Source organism: Lacerta agilis, chromosome 2, assembly GCF_009819535.1.
Source record: "Lacerta agilis isolate rLacAgi1 chromosome 2, rLacAgi1.pri, whole genome shotgun sequence".
In the NCBI taxonomy this organism is placed as follows: domain Eukaryota; kingdom Metazoa; phylum Chordata; class Lepidosauria; order Squamata; family Lacertidae; genus Lacerta; species Lacerta agilis.
The window spans coordinates 106,552,173-106,573,335 of record NC_046313.1 but is presented as its reverse complement, the minus strand read 5'-3'; the positions used below and the strand labels follow the sequence as shown (position 1 = coordinate 106,573,335).

General features: G+C 49.4%; 1 protein-coding gene across 2 annotated transcripts in view; it reads right to left on the bottom strand.

The window, feature by feature from the left end:
* Positions 1-21,163, bottom strand: part of VARS1 (valyl-tRNA synthetase 1) — a 35,799-nt gene that overhangs the window by 1,464 nt on the left and 13,172 nt on the right. For both annotated transcript variants that reach the window (XM_033141610.1, XM_033141611.1), the window contains 16 exons: positions 19,591-19,715; positions 17,750-17,853; positions 16,558-16,716; positions 14,986-15,076; positions 13,857-13,962; positions 12,723-12,793; positions 10,856-10,981; positions 9,286-9,390; positions 8,134-8,202; positions 6,831-6,909; positions 5,976-6,103; positions 5,258-5,413; positions 4,196-4,402; positions 3,113-3,224; positions 1,510-1,685; positions 568-717 (listed from right to left, as the gene is read on the bottom strand). In XM_033141610.1, the coding sequence (XP_032997501.1) occupies positions 568-717; positions 1,510-1,685; positions 3,113-3,224; positions 4,196-4,402; positions 5,258-5,413; positions 5,976-6,103; positions 6,831-6,909; positions 8,134-8,202; positions 9,286-9,390; positions 10,856-10,981; positions 12,723-12,793; positions 13,857-13,962; positions 14,986-15,076; positions 16,558-16,716; positions 17,750-17,853; positions 19,591-19,715 (1,964 nt within the window). The remainder of the gene's footprint in view (positions 1-567; positions 718-1,509; positions 1,686-3,112; positions 3,225-4,195; positions 4,403-5,257; positions 5,414-5,975; positions 6,104-6,830; positions 6,910-8,133; positions 8,203-9,285; positions 9,391-10,855; positions 10,982-12,722; positions 12,794-13,856; positions 13,963-14,985; positions 15,077-16,557; positions 16,717-17,749; positions 17,854-19,590; positions 19,716-21,163) is intronic.

Below are 21,163 nucleotides of genomic sequence, written 5' to 3'. Positions count from 1 at the left end.
AAATGCTCTGCGCTCGGGCTGGGATGTGCTGTTGAACTGGGACAATCCCCAGGTGGAAAAGTGAGCAAGGAGGCATTCGGGCCCTGCAAGACGGACCACAAGGGAACGTGGACCTCGGGCCGATTCCCCATCTCTCTCTCTGCCATACTCACATCCAGGTTGGATTACTGCAATGCATTCTACAAGGGGGTCCCCTTTGGAGAGTCTGGGGAGCAGAACGTGCGTGGGGAACCTTTGGCTGCCCGGGTGCTGCTGAACCACAACTCCCATCGGCCCTAGCAAGCATGGCCAGGCACCCGGGAGAATGGGAGTTGTAGTTCAGCGACACCTGGAGGGCCAAAGGTCGCTGGTCCAGAATGAAGAGGCAAGGATATTCATGAGCCTAACCTACAACGCCTACACTGGCAGCCAACTTTCTTTCAATTCAAGGCCTTTAAAATGCCCTCAGTGGCTTTGGCTCAGGCGACGGCAGCAGGAACGCTGCTCGTCACTAGAGCCCCGTAGGCGTTGCGTATGTGACTTTCGGAGTTTTTGGGACAGGACCAGGGTGTGTGGGTGTTTCCTTACCTTGGCTGCATCCGCCTCCTGGACCTTGGCAGGCACTTTGGCAGCATAGTCCGGGCTGCCCAGGCGCTCCTGCAGTCGGAGGATTTGCTTCTGCAGCTCTGCTTTTTTGCTCGCCAGTTTGGAAATCTCCTTCTCAGCATCGATCAAGCCCTGGCACAGGAGGATGGAAAAGTACAGGGGAGGGGGGGGAAACCGCAGAGTGCACCTTAATTAATGGACAGCAGGGAAAGTCTCTCTCTCTCTCTCTCTCCAGCGACCAGAAAAGAGTCCTAGTCCTTATGGATTTTTTTTTAAAGAAAAAGCTCAGAAAGTATGGCTGCCATGTTACAGAAATGTATTATTTGTAATTAACAGCCATGAAAACAGCGCTGAACGGCTTATTCCTCCTAACATCTATGGCTAGAGCAGCGTTTCCCAAACTTGGGTCTCCAGCTGTTTTGGACTACAACTCCCATCATCCCTAACTAGCAGAACCATAGAATCATAGAGTTGGAAGAGACCACAAGGGCCATCCAGTCCAACCCCCTGCCAAGCAGGACATAGCTGTCAACATTCCCTTTTTTTGCAGTGGGAAGCGGCACTGGAATAAGGGAATTTCCCGCAAAAAAAGGGAAAGTTGACAGCTATGGTCTGGGACGATGGGAACTGTAGTCCAAAAACAGCTGTTTGGGAAACACTAGGCTACCAGGCATGGCCAAACTTGGTCCTCCAGCTGTTTTGGGACTACAACTCCCATCCTCTCTAGCTAACAGGACCAGTCGTCAGGGATGATGGGAACTGTAGTCCCAAAACAGCTGGAGGGCCAAGTAGACAAGAGTCAGGCAACAGAGTGAGGTGACAGGGAATAGTGGTGGTTACTGGTGGGAGAGACCGGAGAGCTGGGCTGTAGCTGATGCCCGAGCCCCAAACTCGCTGGCTGGTCATCCAGGTGACATTGCGTACCTTCAGCAGAAGATGGACGGTGCATTTGTCGGAAGCGATGGCCACAGCACAACCAGCAGGGGGCGCTTGCCCAGGCTCCAGAACCAGCACTTGGTTGGAGGAGCTGAGAGTCCGGATGTAGCTGGAGCAGCAGGATACGGACTGTGCTGTTCCGGGATCCAGGCACTGCAGGTAACCTGGGAAGCGGAGCGAGAGGAAGTCAGAACTGGAGAAAAGGAGGTGCTGGCCTGTCTGAACCTCCTTTGGCTTTTGCGGCAGACGTTCCTTGCAGGGCTGGCTCTGCCCTTCGATTCCTCCTCCCTCAGGACCTCTTAGATCCCCCTTTCCATCCCTGAGTCCAATAAGGAACTGGACATAAGTTAAGGGATTTTCAGAAACCCACAGTGTTTTATGAGTTAATGTGCACCCCAGTTTGAGTGGCAGATATCTGGCGGGAGGCAGGACATTCCGCATTTTAAAAGGAGGGAGCAGCCGTTGGGGAGAGAGAGAGAGAGAGAGAGAGAGGGAGGGAGGGAGGGAGGGAGTGGTGACTGGAAGAAGGAGGGTGTGGGGCCAGGATAGTGGTGGGTAGGTTAGGATAGGTTGAAGATGAGTATATGATGCTGAAAGAAAGAGTTTACGCTGTAATGAAACTAAGCTTATAAACGATTGAATTACTGAAACCGTTATGTTCTGAAAGAAATAAAGACTTGTTATTGTTGAGCTAAGAAAGTATCGTCGTTTATTTGGACCAGCGAGTTATGTATGCTCATGAGGAGGTGAACTCAGGGAAAAGACAAAACTGACCTGCAGTGTGATAGTTTGTGTCTTGGAGTTCCCTCAGGAGGGGCTAGTGGGCGGAAACCCTGGTATTGCCACAGAGTTGCTAAGAGGGCTTAGCTAACTGATATAGTGAGGGATCTAATGAAAGAGAGACCCCGAACTGTAGGCAAAGAGGAGTTTAACCCCTGAAGCCCAGAGCGGAGGATATAACCGGCCACGGCAGCTGGACAAGAAAACCCCCATTACTAAGAGATCCCCAGATTATAAATAAAAGGGAAGTGACATAACAGACGGACCTCAGAGGGACAGGTGGGGTGGATTGAAATTTGACCCGGAACACCTGATTAGAAATTCACTTAGTAACAAGGGGAGAGTGTGAAGGGGAGGTTCGTTGCACCTGTCCTCCCTGGAGACTGAACCTGGGACCTTCTGCGTGCAAAGCCACTGCCCTGCCACTGAGCCACAGGTCTTCTTTGAGTTCAAATCCCTGCTCAGCTATGAGTCCTGCAGTGTGTCCTGGAGCCAAGCAGCCTCATTCTCAGCCTCACTCTGAGCCACAGGGCCCAGGCAACCGAGAAGCCACAACTCACACGCTGATTTATTCCACCTTGGATTTTGGCAGCGTGTTCGGGCTCTAAATGTTAGCTCATTAGCAGTTGCTTTTCTTCATACCCTTGTTCTCTTTCTGCTCCAGCTCAGTGGCAGAGCATCTGCTCTGCAGGAAGAAGGTGCCAGGGTCAATCCCCAGCACCTCCAGGTAGATCTAGAAACAGCTAGAGGGGCCAATGGCAGCTTCCTTTGTTCCAAAAGAAGACCCTTTCCACACACACCCTCCACTCACAGTCAGCTTTGGTCTTGGTGAGGTTGTAGTCCGCCCGGAGCGATCGAACAGCCCTAATGATGCTCAGCGCGAAGTCCACATTGTGGTCCAAGCCCTCGTCCCTCCAGCGGTACTGGGGTAAGGCGGGAAAAGGGGTTAACAATGCCTCGGTTTAAAGTGGCATTTTGGGTATCGCAAGTCAACAAATCAGAAGCGGGTAAAGCTATGAACTTGACCCCAAAGAAGACACTTCCTTTCCTGGTTTTGTAGGAAGAGGGACAGAAGGTTGAGCTTCCTTATATTATTGTTCAGCCTTCACCAACTTGGGGCTCTGGACTACTTCTCCCATGAGCACCCTGTGCTAGCTGTGACTGATGGGAACTGTAGTCCAGAACACCAGGGCTACTGAAGCTTTAGGAAGGCTTTCCCCTGTCATCTACAGGGGATCGGTTTATATCTGATGAGACGGTTTTACTGTTTCAGAGTTTGCCGAGTTGGTTTTACAGACGTACCTCGGAAGCAGAACGGAATCCGTTCCGGAAGCCTACTTGACTTCTAAAACCAAGGCGTGTCTTCTGATTGGCTGCAGGAAGCTCCTGTGATCAATCGGAAGCCATGGAAGCTGCACCGGACGTTTGGGGTCCCAAGAACATTAGCAAACTGGAAAACTCACTTCCAGGTTTGCAGCGTTCAGGAGCCAAAACGTACAAGTGGCAAGGTGTTCAGCTCCCAAGGTATGACTGTACTGTTATTTGCGCTTCCGTATTTTATTCCGTATTTCAAACTGCTCTGGCGGCCTTATGCTGTGAAGCAGGCCTATAAATTCATTCAATGACAGGATAGAAATGAAAAGGACTGGAGAGCTTGGCAAAGTGGCATTATAATTGATTGAAGAACTTTAAGAAAACATAACATGTAAATAACAACAATTCTGTCGTTATTTTCTAGTAATTCATGCACTTCTAAACTTTCGTTTCAAAATAAAGCTACACAATAAAGACTAGCACATTGTTTGTAGGTTCAAGGTTTTGCTTCCCGTCCCATTATGAACAAAAAGGTCCCTGGCACAGCTACGTCCCTGACTCTGTGAGCTTGAGGATTTACCTGCTCTGTGCAGGGGTAAGGAGTGACGCAAATGCTGGGGGGGTCGGAGGGGGACCGCCGGGGCAGCCGCTGGAACAGTTCCTCGGTGACGAAGGGCATGAAAGGGCTGAGAAGACGGAGTCCGGCATCCAAGCAGGTATAGAGGACGTTCTGGGCCGTTTGGATCGCAGCCTCATCTGGGCTGGCAAACACCGGCTTCAGGCACTCCTGGGGTGGGGGATTCAAAAGGGCAGAAGTCAGGAACACCTCAAGGGCCACGTTCCCTCGCAGGCCAGCTTCCGGGGGCCACATGCCGGTGGTGGGCGGGGCTAGAGGCCAAAGTGGGTGGGCCAATGGGTGAGGAGAACACCTGCCTTGCCATGGAAACACAAGCTGACAGGGCAGTTAAAAAATAATGTTGGACTTCTACCAAGAGGGCTAGCAGACAAAGGGCAAATGAGCCCCCCCCCCCTGCCAGCCTGCCCACTCGCGGGCACAGAACTCCATGTATTCGCCTACATGCAATTCCTTGCGCCTGTGGCGACCATGCAACTTCTGAAATACAAGTCTTCACAGTACGCCTGGGACAGTTAAAAATGTGCATTTTGCGTTGGTATTACATCTGCACCTGTCTCTTCCTCCAAGGAGCTCAGGTCCTTAAAACAGCTCCGTGAAGTAGATCAGGGTATTATGGTATTATTGATGGGGTTGTGGTCTGCTCAGACTATTTTAAGTCTGCATGGTGAGCTCTGTGGCTGAGCACTGGAGATTGCCGCGTCCAAAAGTAAGACTCCAGGCGAGGAATGGGGGAAGCTTGGGCCATTCGGATGTTGCTGGACTCCGACTCCCATCAGCCCCTGCGGCAGGGCATGATGGGAGTTGTAGTCCCAACATTTCGTCTTGGAGTGCCACAGGCCTAATCTAGGCCCTCACACATCCCCGACATTTTAGCGTATTCTTGGTAGTAAAATGACGAAACAAAAATGATCTGTCCACCAACGGCAGATGTCACACCTCCCCAGAAGGGAAAAGGGGCCAAAAAACCCACCACCACCCGCCAAACCCTTCTGAAACCGCACTCACCAGGTAGACATCGCAGAGCTCATAGAGCCAGAAGTTGTAGACTGCTGTGGTGATGCCAGGAAAGTCGTAGGCCTGGAATCCTGCATCGCACAGTTCCACAGCATGGCTCAAGCGACTCAGGATCCAGCGGTCGATGAGGCTCTCTGATCCGCTGGGCTGAAACAGGTATTTCTCGTTAATAAGGAATTGCTCCCGGTGGCCCTCTTCTGAGGGCAGGACTTTGCGGCGGGAAAGCGAGAGGGCAGAAGCTTTATTTGCTCACTAGCATAAAGGGCCTGGCATTGCCTGGGAGTTTCTCAGAAACCAACAATACACTGCCGTTTCTAAATGGATAATGTAATGCGTTAATTCCTAGGACTCCCGCCCCCCTGACCTGGGCGCACCCAACCCTTATTCCTTCCACCAGCCTTCCCTCATGGAGCTCAGGGTGCCTCACAAGACTCCACCTTATCCTCACAAGAACCCTGTGAGGTAGGCTGGAATGAGAAATGACGACGTGCCTAAAGTCACCCTACGAGCTTCACGGCCGAGAGGGGATTGGAAGCTGCGTCTTCCCCGACAGCACTCTCAATCCCTGTGCCGTGCTGGATCTCCAAACCCTGCAGCCTGCGCTGAGCTCACGGAGCCACTACCCTCCCCCCACTGCAGTGCAAAAATAAGATGGGGCAGGGGTGGGGTGGAGAGAATGGAATAGGGAATCATTAGAAAAGAGGCTCACCTCTGGGCTGGGCTGCGGCTTGAACCCGTCCCCGAGACCGCGGATGGCGAACTTGGTCGCGTTCCACAGCTTGTTGCAGAAATGCCGGTAGCCTAGGATGCGGTTCACGTCCAGGTTTATATCCCGGCCTGGAGGGAGCAGGGGAGGAAGAGAGTGTTACGAAACACAAGCAGGAGAGGCAAAGGAGCCCTTCTGTATCAAGCCAAAGGTCCATCATGGCCCAGTTCTCTTTTTGCGCAGCGGCCAAACCAGATGCCGGTGGGAAGCCTGAAAGCAGGACCCGAACACAAGACCCCTCTCCCCTCCTGTGGTTTCCAGCCAACTGGTATTCAGAAGCAGACTGCCTCCAACCATGGATGAAGGCAGAGCATAGCTATCACGGCTTAATAGACACTGACAGCTTTGTTTCCCCTGTGAATTGATCCAGTCCTCTTTCAAAGCCATTGCTACTTCCTGTTGGACCACAACAACAGGGCCAAGAGGTGCGGGGTCTTGCCATCTGGGCAACCCACAACCTCCATGCACACTGCCCAGGCTTGCACCCCAGGGAGGTCACTTCAGTGCTGCCAACACAGCTGTTTTGACTTCACCCCGGCCCCCAGAGGCGCACTCCATTGCCTCTCGAGACAGACAGGTTTGTGTCTCCTCTTGCCTTCTTTTAAAAAACTAAAAAGTCTCAAACGTTGCGACTTTTCCTCATGGGGAGTGGCTCCAGCTCCTTGGATCGTTCCGGTTACCCTTTTGCGAACTTCCTCCTGCTCGACGTTAACCCTTTTTTGGAGCAGGGGTAGGACAAAAACAGCAGGGCCTCTTTCACTCAGAGAGAGAGAGAAGTCAGGCAGAGGGATAAATTACCTTGGGATGTGTAGGCGCAGAGAGCAAAACGGAGGGCATCTGTCCCACACTCTGGGATCCCGTTGGGATAATCCGACTTCTGTGAAGGAATGACAAGTAAAGTATTTAATCCTCACCATTAAGTTTTCAGAACTGAAAGTGCTTATTTAGACTGGCTTCCAGTTGAGAATGTGTGTATAATATGTAGACTTAAAGCTATCTATAATTCTGGGAGGGAGAGACACTGTGTATGTGGGCACAGTCGTACCCTGGAACCTGAACGGAATCTGTTCCGGAAGTCCATTCGACTTCCAAAATGTTCAGAAACCAAGGCGCGGCTTCCGATTGGCTGCAGGAAGCTCCTGCAGCCAATTGTAAGCCGTGGAAACTCCATTGGACTTTCGGGTTCCAAAGAACGTTTGCAAACCGGAACACTCACTTTGCGGCATTCAGAAGCCAAAGAAGAAGAAGAAGAAGAGTTTGGATTTGATATCCCGCTTTTCACTACCCGAAGGAGTCTCAAAGCGGCTAACATTCTCCTTTCCCTTCCTCCCCCACCAAAACGTCCGAGTGCCAAGGTGTTTGGCACGAAGCCTCTGGAAGTAATCTTACAATTTAATAACAAATACAAAAGTAGCTACAAACAACTTTAAAAGACAATAAATATAAATATTCTTGTATCTGAAGAAGTGTGCATGCACACGAAAGCTCATACCAAGAACAAACTTAGTTGGTCTCTAAGGTGCTACTGGAAAGAATTTTTTAATGTTGTTTTAATAAATATAAAAAAAAACAGTTTAAAGCAACAAGAACACGTACATACTGTCAGTTCAGATCCAGGACAGACCAACTGGGATGAAGCTGTTAGAAGCCTTGTTGAGAGATAAAATGCCTTTAGCAGGAGGCCAAAAAGGCAACAGAGAAGGTGCCTGTCTAGCGTGCAGTGAAAGCGAGTTCCACAGGACAGGAACTGCCACCGCAGCAAAGCCCTAATTCTGACATTGTGTGGAAGGGACCTGGGCAGGACGGCACCTGCAGGATGCCCTCTCCTGCAGAACACAGCGCTTGGTTGGGTAGATAGGGGATGCGGCGATTTTTTTTAGGTGTTCTGGTCTCAAGCTGTGTAGGGTTTTGTACACCAAGACCACCAGCACCTTGAACCTAGCATCCTAACTAATTGACATATATAGACACACACACACACACACACACACACACACACACACGGCCATGTCATGTTGGTGTTCTTTGCAGCATCTATTACAACATCAGCATTAGGGAGGGGGGGGAACTGGCAGCAACGGGGGGCGGGGGGACACATTACCTGTCCTTGTTTTGCTCGCTCTGTCTCAGATGGGTCCAAATTGCTCTCTAGCAGCTGCGCATGGAGGCCCTGCAGAGGCAGATAAGAGGAAAAGGGTAGCATCTGGAGATGTAAAGAGGTCGAGGGAACGTCCTTTCACATGTGGTGGACTTGCAAAAGCAGGGGTAGGCAACCTAAGGCCCGTGGGCCGGATGTGGCCCAGTCACCTTCTCAATCTGGCCTGCAGACGGTCCGGGAATCAGCGTGTTTTTAAATGAGGCGAATGTGTCCTTTTATTTAAAATGCATCTCTGGGTTATTTGTGGGGCATAGGAATTTGTTTATTTCTTCCCGCAAAATATAGTCTGGCCCACCCACATGGTCTGAAAGACAGTGGACCGGCCCACGGCTGAAGAAGGTTGCTGACCCCTGTGCAAAAGGGTAAAAGAGTATTGGGAAATGATCCATAATGAATTGGGGAAAAAAATGTTTAAAAGTACTTTTCCAAACAAAAATAGAGTCCTTTTTGCTGGGGATAATTCAGATCGAAATTCCCAGGTGTCAAAAAAGGTTATTTATGTATGCCACTGCTGCAGCCTGTGTTTTATTAGCCCTAAAATGGAAAACAAGCGAGGTCCCAGCTAAAGAATGGCAGCTTAAGCTGACAGAATACGCGCAGTTTGCAGACTTAACATACAGAATAAGAGAAGAAGAAGAAGAACATTCGTTTAGAGAAGACTGGAAAACGTTTATTGAATATACGGCAAAAAATTGTGTACACCTGAAAACGTTGGCAGCATTAAGATAAACTCAAGAGTGTAAATAAGTTTTGATGGATGCAATAATGGAATACTGAATGGTTTAGCTTATGCAAAATATGCAGGGATTTACGCTATGCGAAATGAACCATGGAAAGAGAAGAAGGGAAGTCACTGATATTTTAAGGATGTTTAAATGAGTATTTTAAATTGTAAAACGGATAATTTAATAAAAATTATATAAAGTGTGGGGGGGAAGGAAAAGGGTTTTTCTTTTCATTGGATGAAAAATCTGGAAGTGCAATAGGGAGACTCTTAGTGGAGGGGAAAAAATCCCAGATAAGAGCCCTCTTCTCCCAGCCCCACATTTGGTGTGTGCGTGGCTTCCCCCTCCCTGGCCTAAAGCCATAGGTTACCTCCAGAGTAATGCCGGTAATAACATCCAACGGATCGATCACGTTCCCCAGAGATTTGCTCATCTTCCTGCCGTGGGCATCCCGAACGACGGCATGGAGGTAAACCTGGCAGGAGTGGCAGAAAGAGGGTTAGTTGGAGGGAAAGGGGTAAAATGTACGCTTGGGTGGCAAGAGGGGAGAGGCTTGCAATTGTGAAGTTGGCCCAGTCCCTCTGATCTTCAGGGAATGTTTTGAAATACTATGCATTGGCTGACCTGCAGGGCAAAGCATGAAAACATTTATCTGCACACATCTCTTGAGGCATCTAACACTGCAAGAATACCTGTCTTCTCCATAAAAAATTCTTTCCAGTAGCACCTTAAGAGACCAACTGAGTTTGTTCTTGGTATGAGCTTTCGTGTGCATGCACACTTCTTCAGATACTTCAGATGCACACGAAAGCTCATACCAAGAACAAACTCAGTTGGTCTCTAAGGTGCTACTGGAAAGAATTTTTTATTTTGTTTCGACTATGGCAGACCAACACGGCTACCCACCTGTAACTGTCTTCTCCATGTGGGTGCATCAAGAAAAATGGCTACATCTGATGATTTGAATGCCATTTTCCAACGTTTTGCTCTGCGGGGGAGTGTTTTTCCTCGTGGGAAAGGGATTTATGTTTCAAGTGGCACTCAGTTCCCCAGGATTCAGCAGGAGCTGGTCCTCAGAGGGCTTCCGTTAGAGGAAAAAACTAATTACGCTACACGCAAGAGGTTGCGGCCTCTAAAACGGAAAAATGAAACCGCAGAAGAACTGCAACTTAAGGATCAAGTGGCTAGGCCTCAGTAAAAGTTCTGTGGTGGTTTCAAGCGAATCTGTGGTTGGGGAACTGGCCAGCATGCTATTTGGGTTTCCCAGCACTCCGACCCCAAGAACAAGAGGACTGGGTTCGAATCAAGTGTGTTCGGGGGCAAAGATCGTTAACACTGAAGTGATCAATAAGCAGCTGCATGGATACCTGAAATAAAATAATAGTAATAATAATAATAATAATAATAATAATAATAATAATAATAATAATTTATTACTTATGCCCTACCCATCTGGCTGAGTTTCCCCAGCCACTCCAGGCAGCTCCCAACAGAATATTAAAAGCACAATAAAACATCAAACATTAAAAACTTCCCTAAACAGGGCTGCCTTCAGATGTCCTCTAAAAGTCAGATAGTTGTTTATCTCCTTGACATCTGACGGGAGGGCGTTCCACAGGACGGGCGCCACTACCAAGAAGGCCCTCTGCCTGGTTCCCTGTAGCTTCACTTCTTGCAGGGAGGGAACCGCCAGAAGGCCCTCGGCGCTGGACCTCAGGGCTGAACAATGGGGGTGGGGCGTCATTGTTATCAGATTTTTGTGTTGCCTCCGTGAGGACTAGTAACTTGGCTACTCTTTTTTCTTTTTTTAACCCGCCCAGCAAATGGCAGATTGCATGCTTGTGCAGGGAACCTATGGGCACATGCATGAAACATAAGCCACTTTAAACATGCAGAGTCGTGAAGAATGGGGTTGAAGGAGGGACAGCCGAAAACCACACCTCTCTGAACGGCAACTTCCCTGTAAGCTTCAGGCCCAGCATGACCATGCGGGCTACCCAGAAGAACAGAATATCGTGCCCAGTCTCCAGAAGGGTCCCCGGGTAAAAAATCTGAAGATCTTCGCTCTAGAAGAGAAATAAAAAGTTGGAGGGGGTGAATGAATAAGAACGGGGTGGGGGGCAGGGGAATATGAATCCTGCATGTTTAGTTCAGAAGCCCCTAAGCAGAACCTGAGTGCAACAGCCATTCTTCCATGCAACTACCATTCCTAAGCACACTGCCTCCAACAGGGGAGGTAGAACACAGCCATTATGGCTAGTAGCCACGGACAGGCTAAGACTCAAGGCTCATCACCAGGTTCAGAAAAGGGGAATCAGTGTGATCAAGGGGATGGAGAAACTATTAAGAAAGGCTGCGGCATTTGGGAATTTTCAGTTCAGAATAAAAGGCATTTAAGAAGTGACATGACACAGAAGTTTGCAACATCACGGATTGGGAAAGGCTTCTCCCCTTCTCTCGCAACACCGGAACTTGTTACGAATTGTTGGGATGCTGTTATGAATGATGGAAGATTCGGTAAAAGGCGAAAGAATTATACGATCTGAAGAAAAACCAGAAGTTCATAGAATCACAGAGTTGGAAGAGACCACAAGGGCCATCTAGTCCAACCCCCTGCCAAGCAGGAAACACCATCAAAGCATTCCTGACAGATGGCTGTCAAGCCTCTGCTTAAAGACCTCCAAAGAAGGAGACTCCACCACACTCTTTGGTAGCAAATTCCACTTTCATCAAAGACTGGGCAGATTATTTGAAAGACGATTGCACTCAATTGAGCACGTTGGTAGGACGGCAAGAAGCTTTGTAAGTTAAAATCCAGAAGTAACTGTAATATCGAATTTTAGTGATCAATTTAAGTGTTATGATCTTTAGCAGTGATAAAGTTGTGAAGTATAGAAAAGAGTAATGAACGTCAGAAAATCATAAGGAGGGTTTGATGGAAGTCACGGCCGTAAAAAGCCAAAACGTACAGGTGAAACTCAAAAAATTAGAATATCGTGGAAAAGTCCATTTATGTAAGCAATTGTTTTCATTAGCTACTGGAGTTTAATATACGATATAGACTCACGACATGCAAAGCGAGATATGTCAAGCCTTTGCTTGTTATAATTGGGATGATTATGGCGCACAGCTGATGAAAACCCCAAAGCTGAAATTGTTAATTTGGGGTTCTCATCAGCTGTACGCCATAATCATCACAATTATAACAAATGAAGGCTTGACATATCTCGCTTTGCATGTCATGAGTCTATCTCATATATTAGTTTCACCTTTTAAGTTGAATTACTGAAAGAAATGAACCTTTCCACAATTATTCTAATTTTTCGAGTTTCACCTGTATAAGATAAGAAAAGAAAATGTAAAGGGAATTAATATTGTGTTATTATAAAATGAATAAAAAAAAATGATATGGCAAAAAAAAGAATGATGGAAGATTCTGGGGCAGATAAAAGAAAGTACTTCACTCCCGCAGGTCCAGCAACTTGGAAAGCTTTAAAAAGAAAGTTAGAAAAATTAACAGAGGGTAAAGTTATCAATGGCTACTAGCTATGATGGCTCCGCTTAGTCAGGGCAGCTTCCTTCTAAATACCAGCAGCTGGAAACTGCAGGAGGCGAGACTTGGCTCTTGCATTCTTGCTTTGCAGGTTTCCCACAGGCATCTGGTTGGGCCATAACTGCACCTTGCGGAGAATTCCATATCTGAGCTGTGCAAAGTATTTCCCTGAATCTCCGAACAGATTCTGGAATAATACAAAGGCCAAGACGTCACTAGGAATCCCCACAGTCCTGCTTCAGGGTGGGACTTACGGGGTTTGGCCACCCGAAGATGGAGAATGGAAACAGACCGGATGAGAACCAGGTGTCCAGCACATCCTCATCTGCAAATGAGACAAGAGAAATACATAGCGTCATCTATTAGGAGAGAGATCGAGAGATCAGGACCTTTGTTCTTTATATTCAAGCAAGTTTAGCTTTCGTCCAAGAATAAGTAACTTTTTACCCTGTTCAAGGGGCAAATAAACATCAAAAATTGTGCTTTGAGTATGGCACCCATAGACTATACCAGGGGTCAGCAACCTTTTTTCAGTCCACCGTCCCTCAGACCATGTGGTGGGCCGGACTATTTTTTTTTTGGGGGGGGGGATGAACGAATTCCTATGCCCCACAAATAACCCAGAGATGCATTTTAAATAAAAGGACACATTCTACTCATGCAAAAACACGCTGATTTCCGGACCGCCCGTGGGCCGGATTGAGTAGGCGAAGGAGCATATCTGAAGGAGCATCCCCACCCCCATTGTTCAGCCCGCACACTAAGGTTCAGCTCCGAGGGCCTTCTGGCGGTTCCCTCACTGCGAGAAGCCAAGTTACAGGGAACCAGGCAGAGGGCCTTCTCGGTGGTGGCGCCCACCCTGTGGAATGCCCTCCCACCAGATGTGAAGGAAATAAACAACTATCTGACTTTTAGAAGACACCTGAAGGCAGCCCTGTTTAGGGAAGCTTTTAATGTTTGATGGATTATTGTATTTTAATATTTTGTTGGAAGGCGCCCAGAGCGGCTGGGGAAGCCAAGCCAGATGGATGGGGTATAAATAATAAATTTATTTATTGATGATGATGATGATGATGATGATGCTGGGCCCACTCAGCCGGCCAAACTGCTCACCCGCTCCTTCAGGGCAAGCAAAAGGGGTGGGGGTGGGGGGAACCGGACATTTTACAAAATTTATGAAATCCGCCCAGACAGTTATTTCACCCTGAAATACAAGGCATGTCCAGGAAAATCCGGACATATGACAGCCCTACCCACCACCATTTCCTGGGGTGTGAGATGGGAGCCCCTCTTTGGGATGAGGACGGCAGCCAGGATAAGGGGGCACTGCTCCCGCTGCTTCCTTGCAAATCTCCCACCCACCCACCTTATCCCTCCCCCTGCTGTACCTTGCCGGAGGGAGATTTTTTCCGGGGGCACCTTGAAGACTTTGGCTGCTTTCTCTTTGACCTCCTGCTCGGTTCTGCCGCTTATCCAGTATCTACCATCCGTATCCTGGGCAGAAGAGGACAGATTATTTAAAACACCGCAGCTCCCCCAACCTGATTAAAAACAAGGCACAACAAATCCAAGCTATAAAGTGTGTGTGTGGGGGGGGATCTTCCAGCTCAGGGGCCACTTTCCTTTCCCGGCAACCTTCCGAGGGCCACATACGCCCCTCGCACACTCCTCTCTTACCTTCCACCCATGTTTATTCCCTGAAGGGAGAGAGGGATCATGCATGCACAGTCTCATTTTATTCCAGGTTAAGCTACCGTATTAATTTTGCAACGTTTCCCCAGGCATTTCAGTGCAGGCTTCCTGACTTTGACCATAAGCTTATTCCTTGTTTTGAAGGAAGCAAGATTGCTATGCGCATTGTGTGACTAAGAACTAGCACCCAATATTGCTCCTTTTCTTCCTCTCTCCCACTCCCTTTTGAGTTGTTTCTTTCGCACTATAAACCAGAAGTGCAAGAAGAAGAAGAAGAAGAAGAAGAAGGAGAGTTTGGATTTGATATCCTGCTTTTCACTACCTGAAGGAGTCTTAAAACGGCTAACATTCTCCTTTCCCTTCCTCCCCCACAACAAACACCCTGTGAGGTGAGTGGGGCTGAGAGACTTCAGAGAAGTGTGACTGGCCCAAGGTCACCCAGCAGCTGCATGTGGAGGAGCGGGGACGCGAACCCGGTTCACCGGATTACAAGTCTACGGCTCTTAACCACTACACCACAAGGGCTCTGTTATCTATTGCAAACAATTCTGCTAGCCTTTATTCGGCTAAAGAGTGTTTGCTTTCAGTGGCGGGGATGCTTCCAATAAACAACAGCGTTGCCCCTTAGCTTTCAGCTTCTCTTTGGAAATCTGAATTTATTAACAGGGAAATAGATCTTTTCCAGGCATTCCTCCAAGCCCTCTAATCCCACCCTGGGCTACCTGCTCAGAGAGGACCGTGGAGATGGCCGTTTATACACCCCAAACATCTTCCGTGTTTCGTTTCCTCGGCGGCCTGGCCCACCATCTGCCCTCAGTGTCTTACCTCTCCTGGTGGCACAGAGGGGTCATTGACTGTCACAAAATATGCCGGGATACGGTGGCCCCACCACAGCTGCCGAGAAATGCACCAGTCCCTAGAGGCGGAGAGAGGGGAAAAAGTCACAAAAGCCCTCAGCACAGAACACTAAAACTTCTGGAGAATCTGGATGTATGCACACAGCACACCAAAACCAAAGGACCAGCACGCACTCAGAAATCTCGCCGGAACAAAAAGACGTGGCTCTTTCTGTCCCCTTTGCCTGCTTTTTATGCCCCACCCCCCCACCCCCACTGCATTCGGCCCCCTCCCCCTGCAGCGCCACAGGAACTGGGCAATCCCACAGGAACCCTCTGTGGCGTTTGCCCTCTTATGCTAGTGATGTCATCCCAGTATGAGAGTGAGAGAGTTAAATATTTGTTAAATGACTGTCCAATGAAGACCCAGGGGGCGGAGTCATCTGTGGTATAAGATTGAAGCACAGGGGTTCAGAAAGATCAGTTGGGTTAGACAGTCAAGAGTTAGTCAGTCATTCAGGGAGTTGGTCGAGTCTGTGAGTTGAGTGGAGCAGTGTGTCAGTTTAGTCAGAGAGTCAGTGTGAGAGCTTTAGCTAGTCAGACAGTGTGTGAGAGTCTGAGTTAAGAACCTAGACAGTTTGGTTGGGAACTGGGAGGTGGCTGGTTCGATAGCAAGGTATAGGACGGTATAGGAACTAGCGAAGAGATATTGACAAGATATTATCTAAGAACTTAAGCAAAGCACTGTATTCGAAACCATAAGCTTGTTACTGTGTGAAAAATAAACTTGTTCTTTTTGGTTCAATTTTTAAAACCAGACTGGACTCACTGATTACCAGGGAGTACCGTATTTTTCGCTCCATAGGGCGCACTGGACCATAGGGTGCACCTTGTTTTTAGAGGAGGAAACAAGGAAAAAATTATTTTTCTGGTTTTTCTCTTCTAAAAGCCCTGTTTTTTTGAGGATCCGCTAAAAGTTTTGCAGCTTTTTTTTGCAAAGGGAAAAACGCTGTTTTTTTTAGGATCAGCTAAAATTTTTGCAGCTTTTTTTGCAAAGGGGGAAAAGCAAAGATGAAAAGCCCCATTTTTATGGGGTTCAACTCACATTTCTGCAGCTTCTAAAGGAAAGGGAGCCTTTTCTCCACTTCCAGACAGATAATCTAATCAGCCAGTCACATGTCGCTGGGGAAACAAACAACCTCCCTCTGCAGCACATTCAACAATGGAGGGCGGGGATGAAAGGGAGCCGGGACTCTTATCTCTCTCCCGATCTCTTGCTGATCAGCTGCTGAGTGGTGTCCTTTCAACACCCCCTTTTCTCTTTGTAAAATAAAAAGCATGATCCTCTTTTGGCCCCTGGGCAATTCAGCTCCAGGGACCACCATTCGCTCCATAAGACGCACAGATATTTCCCCTTACTTTTTAGGAGGAAAAAAGTGCGTCTTATGGAGCGAAAAATACGGTGCCTGGTTGGTGGCAGCAGGAGAGTGGGACAGTGGTGGCACAGGGATCAATAGTCTGTTAAACGACCGGGGACCCTGTGTGAACGCCACGCCCTCACCTGATATTGTCCATCCAGTTGAACCAGGTCTTGAGGTGGAAGTCCGGCACGATGCGCAGGTCGCCCCGGCGCACTGCCTCGGCTGCTCCGCGGGCCATCGTGTCGCAGCGCACGTACCACTGGGGTTTCAGGAGCGGCTCCACCACATCTTTGGAACGGCTGTAGGCATCCGGGGGGTGGGGGTGGGAGTGGGAAACAGGATTAGCTCCGACAAGCGAGTGCAGCCGGCGCCAATGGATGGCAGAAGGATCTCCTCCCCACGATAATAAAGGCTCCGCCTAGAACTCTTCATTGCTCTTCCTATTTCTGGGATAGCTCCATCGGTAAAGCATGAGACTTTTAATCTCAGGGTTGTGGGTTCGATCCCCACATCAGGCAAAAGATTCCAGCATTTCAGGGGGTTGGACTACATGAAGCCTTGTGGTTCTTTCCGGCTCTACGATTTTATGATTCCCCACCCCAGGCATTTCCCAACTCTTCTGCATACAGAATACCCTTCCATCTACCCTGTTTCAAAACCCTCCGCCTCTCAGAATCCTTTCCCCCCCTACGGTATCACGCCCTTTGAAGCTTCCCCCAACTACTTCTGAGCAGTCATGGTTAGGATCTCACCACAAACAAACTAAATAGCTCAGCCATGGGCCAATAACCATCTCTCACGGTTCATACATAACCATGGTTTGGCCACCAGGGTCACTGGTTTGAGCTTGCACACTCCCCTCACCCCCTTAGGTTATGGGCCCATTGCCTCACTCACAACCTAGTTCGAGCAAACCACAGTTTGCCGTTACATCTGAAATCGGATAGAGTATGATTTGACTCTACATTCGTAGCAGTGCTACAACTGGAACGGGCTGCCTCCTTTCCTGGAGGCAGTTCAGCAGAGGCTGAACTGCCATCAGGGGTGTTGCAGTTACATCCGGCACTGTAGATTCTGCACTGAGCAAGGTGTCAGGGCTGGAGGGCCTCCAAAGTCCCTTCCAACTCTCTTTTTTTTGGATTTTGTGCACCTCAGAACACACGCATCCCATAACATCAACACCCCTTTTCTGACGGACGGTACCCATTGTGTTAGTTGCAACCTAGGCATCCACGAAGAGGTCGCTTCAGAGAACAGGGCTGCCTGCCAAAAACCAGAAGGTCCCACCACCCAGATCAAAATTATTCCTCTCCCCCATCATCCTCTTCTCACCTGCAGATCGGTACCACCATGGGGTTGTCCTTCACATCCCTCACGAGCCCTGCGTCCTTCAAAAGTTGGAACACGGCACGGCGAGCATCAAACCGCTTCATACCCTGGAAACGGGGTAAGGAGAAGGTAATTTGGCAGCAGGATCTACAACAAATTGTTGCAGCATGGAACACTGTTTCTCGGGAATTCCAGAAACTTGGCTCCTTTTTCCACACATGCCCTTCCAGTTTTGCTCCCTTTCTTCTTCTCCTCCTCACAACAGTCAGTCACCACACTAGAGCTACTGAGCAAGCTCAGTCCTCTCTTGGATGTTGTTGGGTATTGTGGGAGGCAGGGGGTCCCCTTCCTTAGGGCTGCTGCTGTTTTGCCTAAACATATTTTGTTACTTCTGAAAACCTTGAGGTTCCCCAAAGCATGCTGCTTACCTTTAGTTACAGTGTCAGGGGTTAAGCAACAAGCACTGACATCTTAATAATAATAATAATAATAATAATAATAATAATAATAATTCATTCCCCGCCCTCCCCGGCCAGGGCCAGGCTCAGGGAAGCTAACACCAAATATAAATTACAATAAAACGTAATAGAAAACAACAACAAGAAACAGTTAATTAAAATACAGCTTAAAATGCAGCCTCATTTTAGTAGTAGCCCATAAATCAAGACCATAAGGGGAGGAAACATCAGATATTCACCCGAGCCAGCTATCCATACTGGTCCTACATGGGCCAGCAAAAAAGCCAAGGGGAAATTTATATGCCAAATCCGAAGGCCAGGCGGAACAGCTCCGTCTTGCAGGCCCTGCGGAAAGATGTCAAATCCCGCAGAAGAAATGAGAGGACTGGAAGGTCCATGTCCGTGACCGAGGCCCAACTCACTGAGATGGGATCCTCACGCTCCTAGTGGATGCCAAACCCATCCTTCAACCCATTACAAACAGGGACCAGGCATAAGCAGATTATAAACACCCAAGAAGAGGCCTGCTGGATTAGGCCAAAGGCCCATCTGGTCCAGCATCCTGTTTTCACAGTGGCCAACCAGATTCCAACCTGGAGCCCTCAAGAAGGGGCCTGAGCGCCACAGTCACCCTCCCCGCTTGTGACTCCACAGAGAGGCCTACTACTACCTCCGATACCGGAGACAGCAGCTACTCAGAGCCTTATCCTCCTCAGATAAGAAACCAGAGGCCACTTTGTCCAATCACAACTTTAAGAACCGCCTGGTGGACCAGGCCAAAGGCCCACTGAGTCCGGCATCCTGCTCTCACAGCGGCCGACCTCTGGGAAACCTGCAAGCAGGACCTGAGGGCATCAGCCCCCCGGACCCAGTGGCGTAGGAAGGGGGGTGCGGTGGGCGCGGGCCGCCCTGGGTGTCATCACTGAGAGGGGTGACAAAATGGCAAAAATGTGTGTGTGTTAAAATAAAAATTGGGCTCACGACACGGTTTTTGAAAAAAATAACTCCCGCACCCACCTTCCTACGCCACTTCCTACGCTAGGTGAGGCGGGGGGCACTGGGCGCCACACCACGGGGCCTGCAGCGTGCCTGAGCCACACGTCTCTCCTGAGGGGGAGGTGGTGGGTAGACTGCCTGCAAGCTCTGCACTGCTTTTTCGAGTCTGCCCATGGCCTCAGCTGCCCTACAGCTGAGGGGAAGGCTGCAGAGGAGCTCCACGCAGTGCGCCCTCCCTTGGTTCGCCCCACCCCCATGGGCAGGACACACACGCCGCGCTGGGCACCCAAGCAGCCAGCTGCCCGGACCCCACTTGTGGTTCCCAGGAACTGGCACTCAAGAGGCCTCCAACAGAGATCTACCGTACAGCCCGCCTCCTCCCATCCTTACCTGGAAGGTGGGGGGTACGTTGACGAGGCAGCCGGTCTCGTCCATGATGGTGATGAAGTCGAGCCCGTGGCGCAGGCCCACCTCGTAGTCATTCGGGTCGTGGGCCGGGGTGATTTTCACAGCGCCTGAGGGACGCAGGAAGAGGAGGAGGAGATATTAGAAGAGGGCAGCATCCATCCTGGCTCTGGATCTGCCCACCCCACAGCCTCTTAAGTGCGGCTGAAGGCAGGCAGTTGGGCAGATGCTTTCCCCAGCCTTCAACCAGAAGGCTTTTCTAGTTACACCCAGCGGTGCAGCTGCAGACCCTGAGGTGCTGAAGTTCATCAGGAACAGCCCCACCCACCCCAATAGCTTTGAGGACTTTTTTATTTTTTTACATGCTCAGGCAGTGTATAAATCCTATTAAATACAGAAACAGCATGCCCCTAAACGCCAAATCACCACCCAAAGGAGCACACTCCGAAAGTGCAGATAGCAATTGTGTGTGTGTGTGCGTGTGAACTAATACACGACCAACAAGTCTTTTAAGAGGGAGTTCCACAACAGCGCAAAGGTTATAAACGTCTGTGAACGAAGGCTGCTGTGCCTGGGAGTAAGGCTCACTGAGCTCAGGCACGCTTGCCCGAGCTTCCACAGAAGACCTTCACTCGGCTGAAAAACCAAGCTTGCTGTCAGAAACACAAAACTAACTGGGGGGGGGGGGGAAGAAGTTTAAATTTAAATTCACATTGGCTCCCAGTACCTTTCCGAGCACAGTTCAAAGTGTTGGTGCTGACCTTTAAAGCCCTAAACCGCCTCGGCCCAGCATACCTGAAGGAGCGTCTCCACCCCCATCATTGAGCCCGGACACTGAGGTCCAGCTCCGAGGGCCTTCTGGCGGTTCCCTCACTGCGAGAAGTGAGGTTACAGGGAACCAGGCAGAGGGCCTTCTCGGTAGTGGCGCCCGCCCTGTGGAACGCCCTCCCAGCAGATATCAAGGAAATAAACAACTACCTGACTTTTAGAAAACACCTGAAGGCATCTTTGTTTAGGGAAGTTTTCAATGTTTGATTCGATTTTTAATATTCTGTTGGGAGCCACCCAGGGTGACTGGGGAAACCCAGACAGATGTGCGGGGTATAAATAAATTATTATTATCCTCTATAATAAAGTGCAAGTGTCTCTGCGTCCAGTCCCTGTGTCCGTGGGATTGCGCTACTGCGCATGTGCCCCACGGACAGCCGTTGGGACTTGGAGCGCAGAGATGCTCTGCGCATGTACCCGGCGTTGCTAGGGCAACAGTTTGACCACATATGTTCTAGCGCCCGTTAATTTAACGGGGTTAATGTACTAGTATTATTATAAATTGCCAATGTGGAGTTGGAGCCACAGAGTAGTGGCCAGTATTCAGGAGATGCTCAGTGGGGTGCAGTCAATGCCCCCACTCACTCGCCCCCACCTCCCTGCAGTGCCACCACTGACCTCCTCTTCCTGACTCCCATTCCTCGTGCCCCACCTTCCTTTTTTTTTAAGCCATGGCAACTCCGGCAGCAGTACTATAAGCTTCTCCACCTCCTCCTCAGCACCCCCTTCA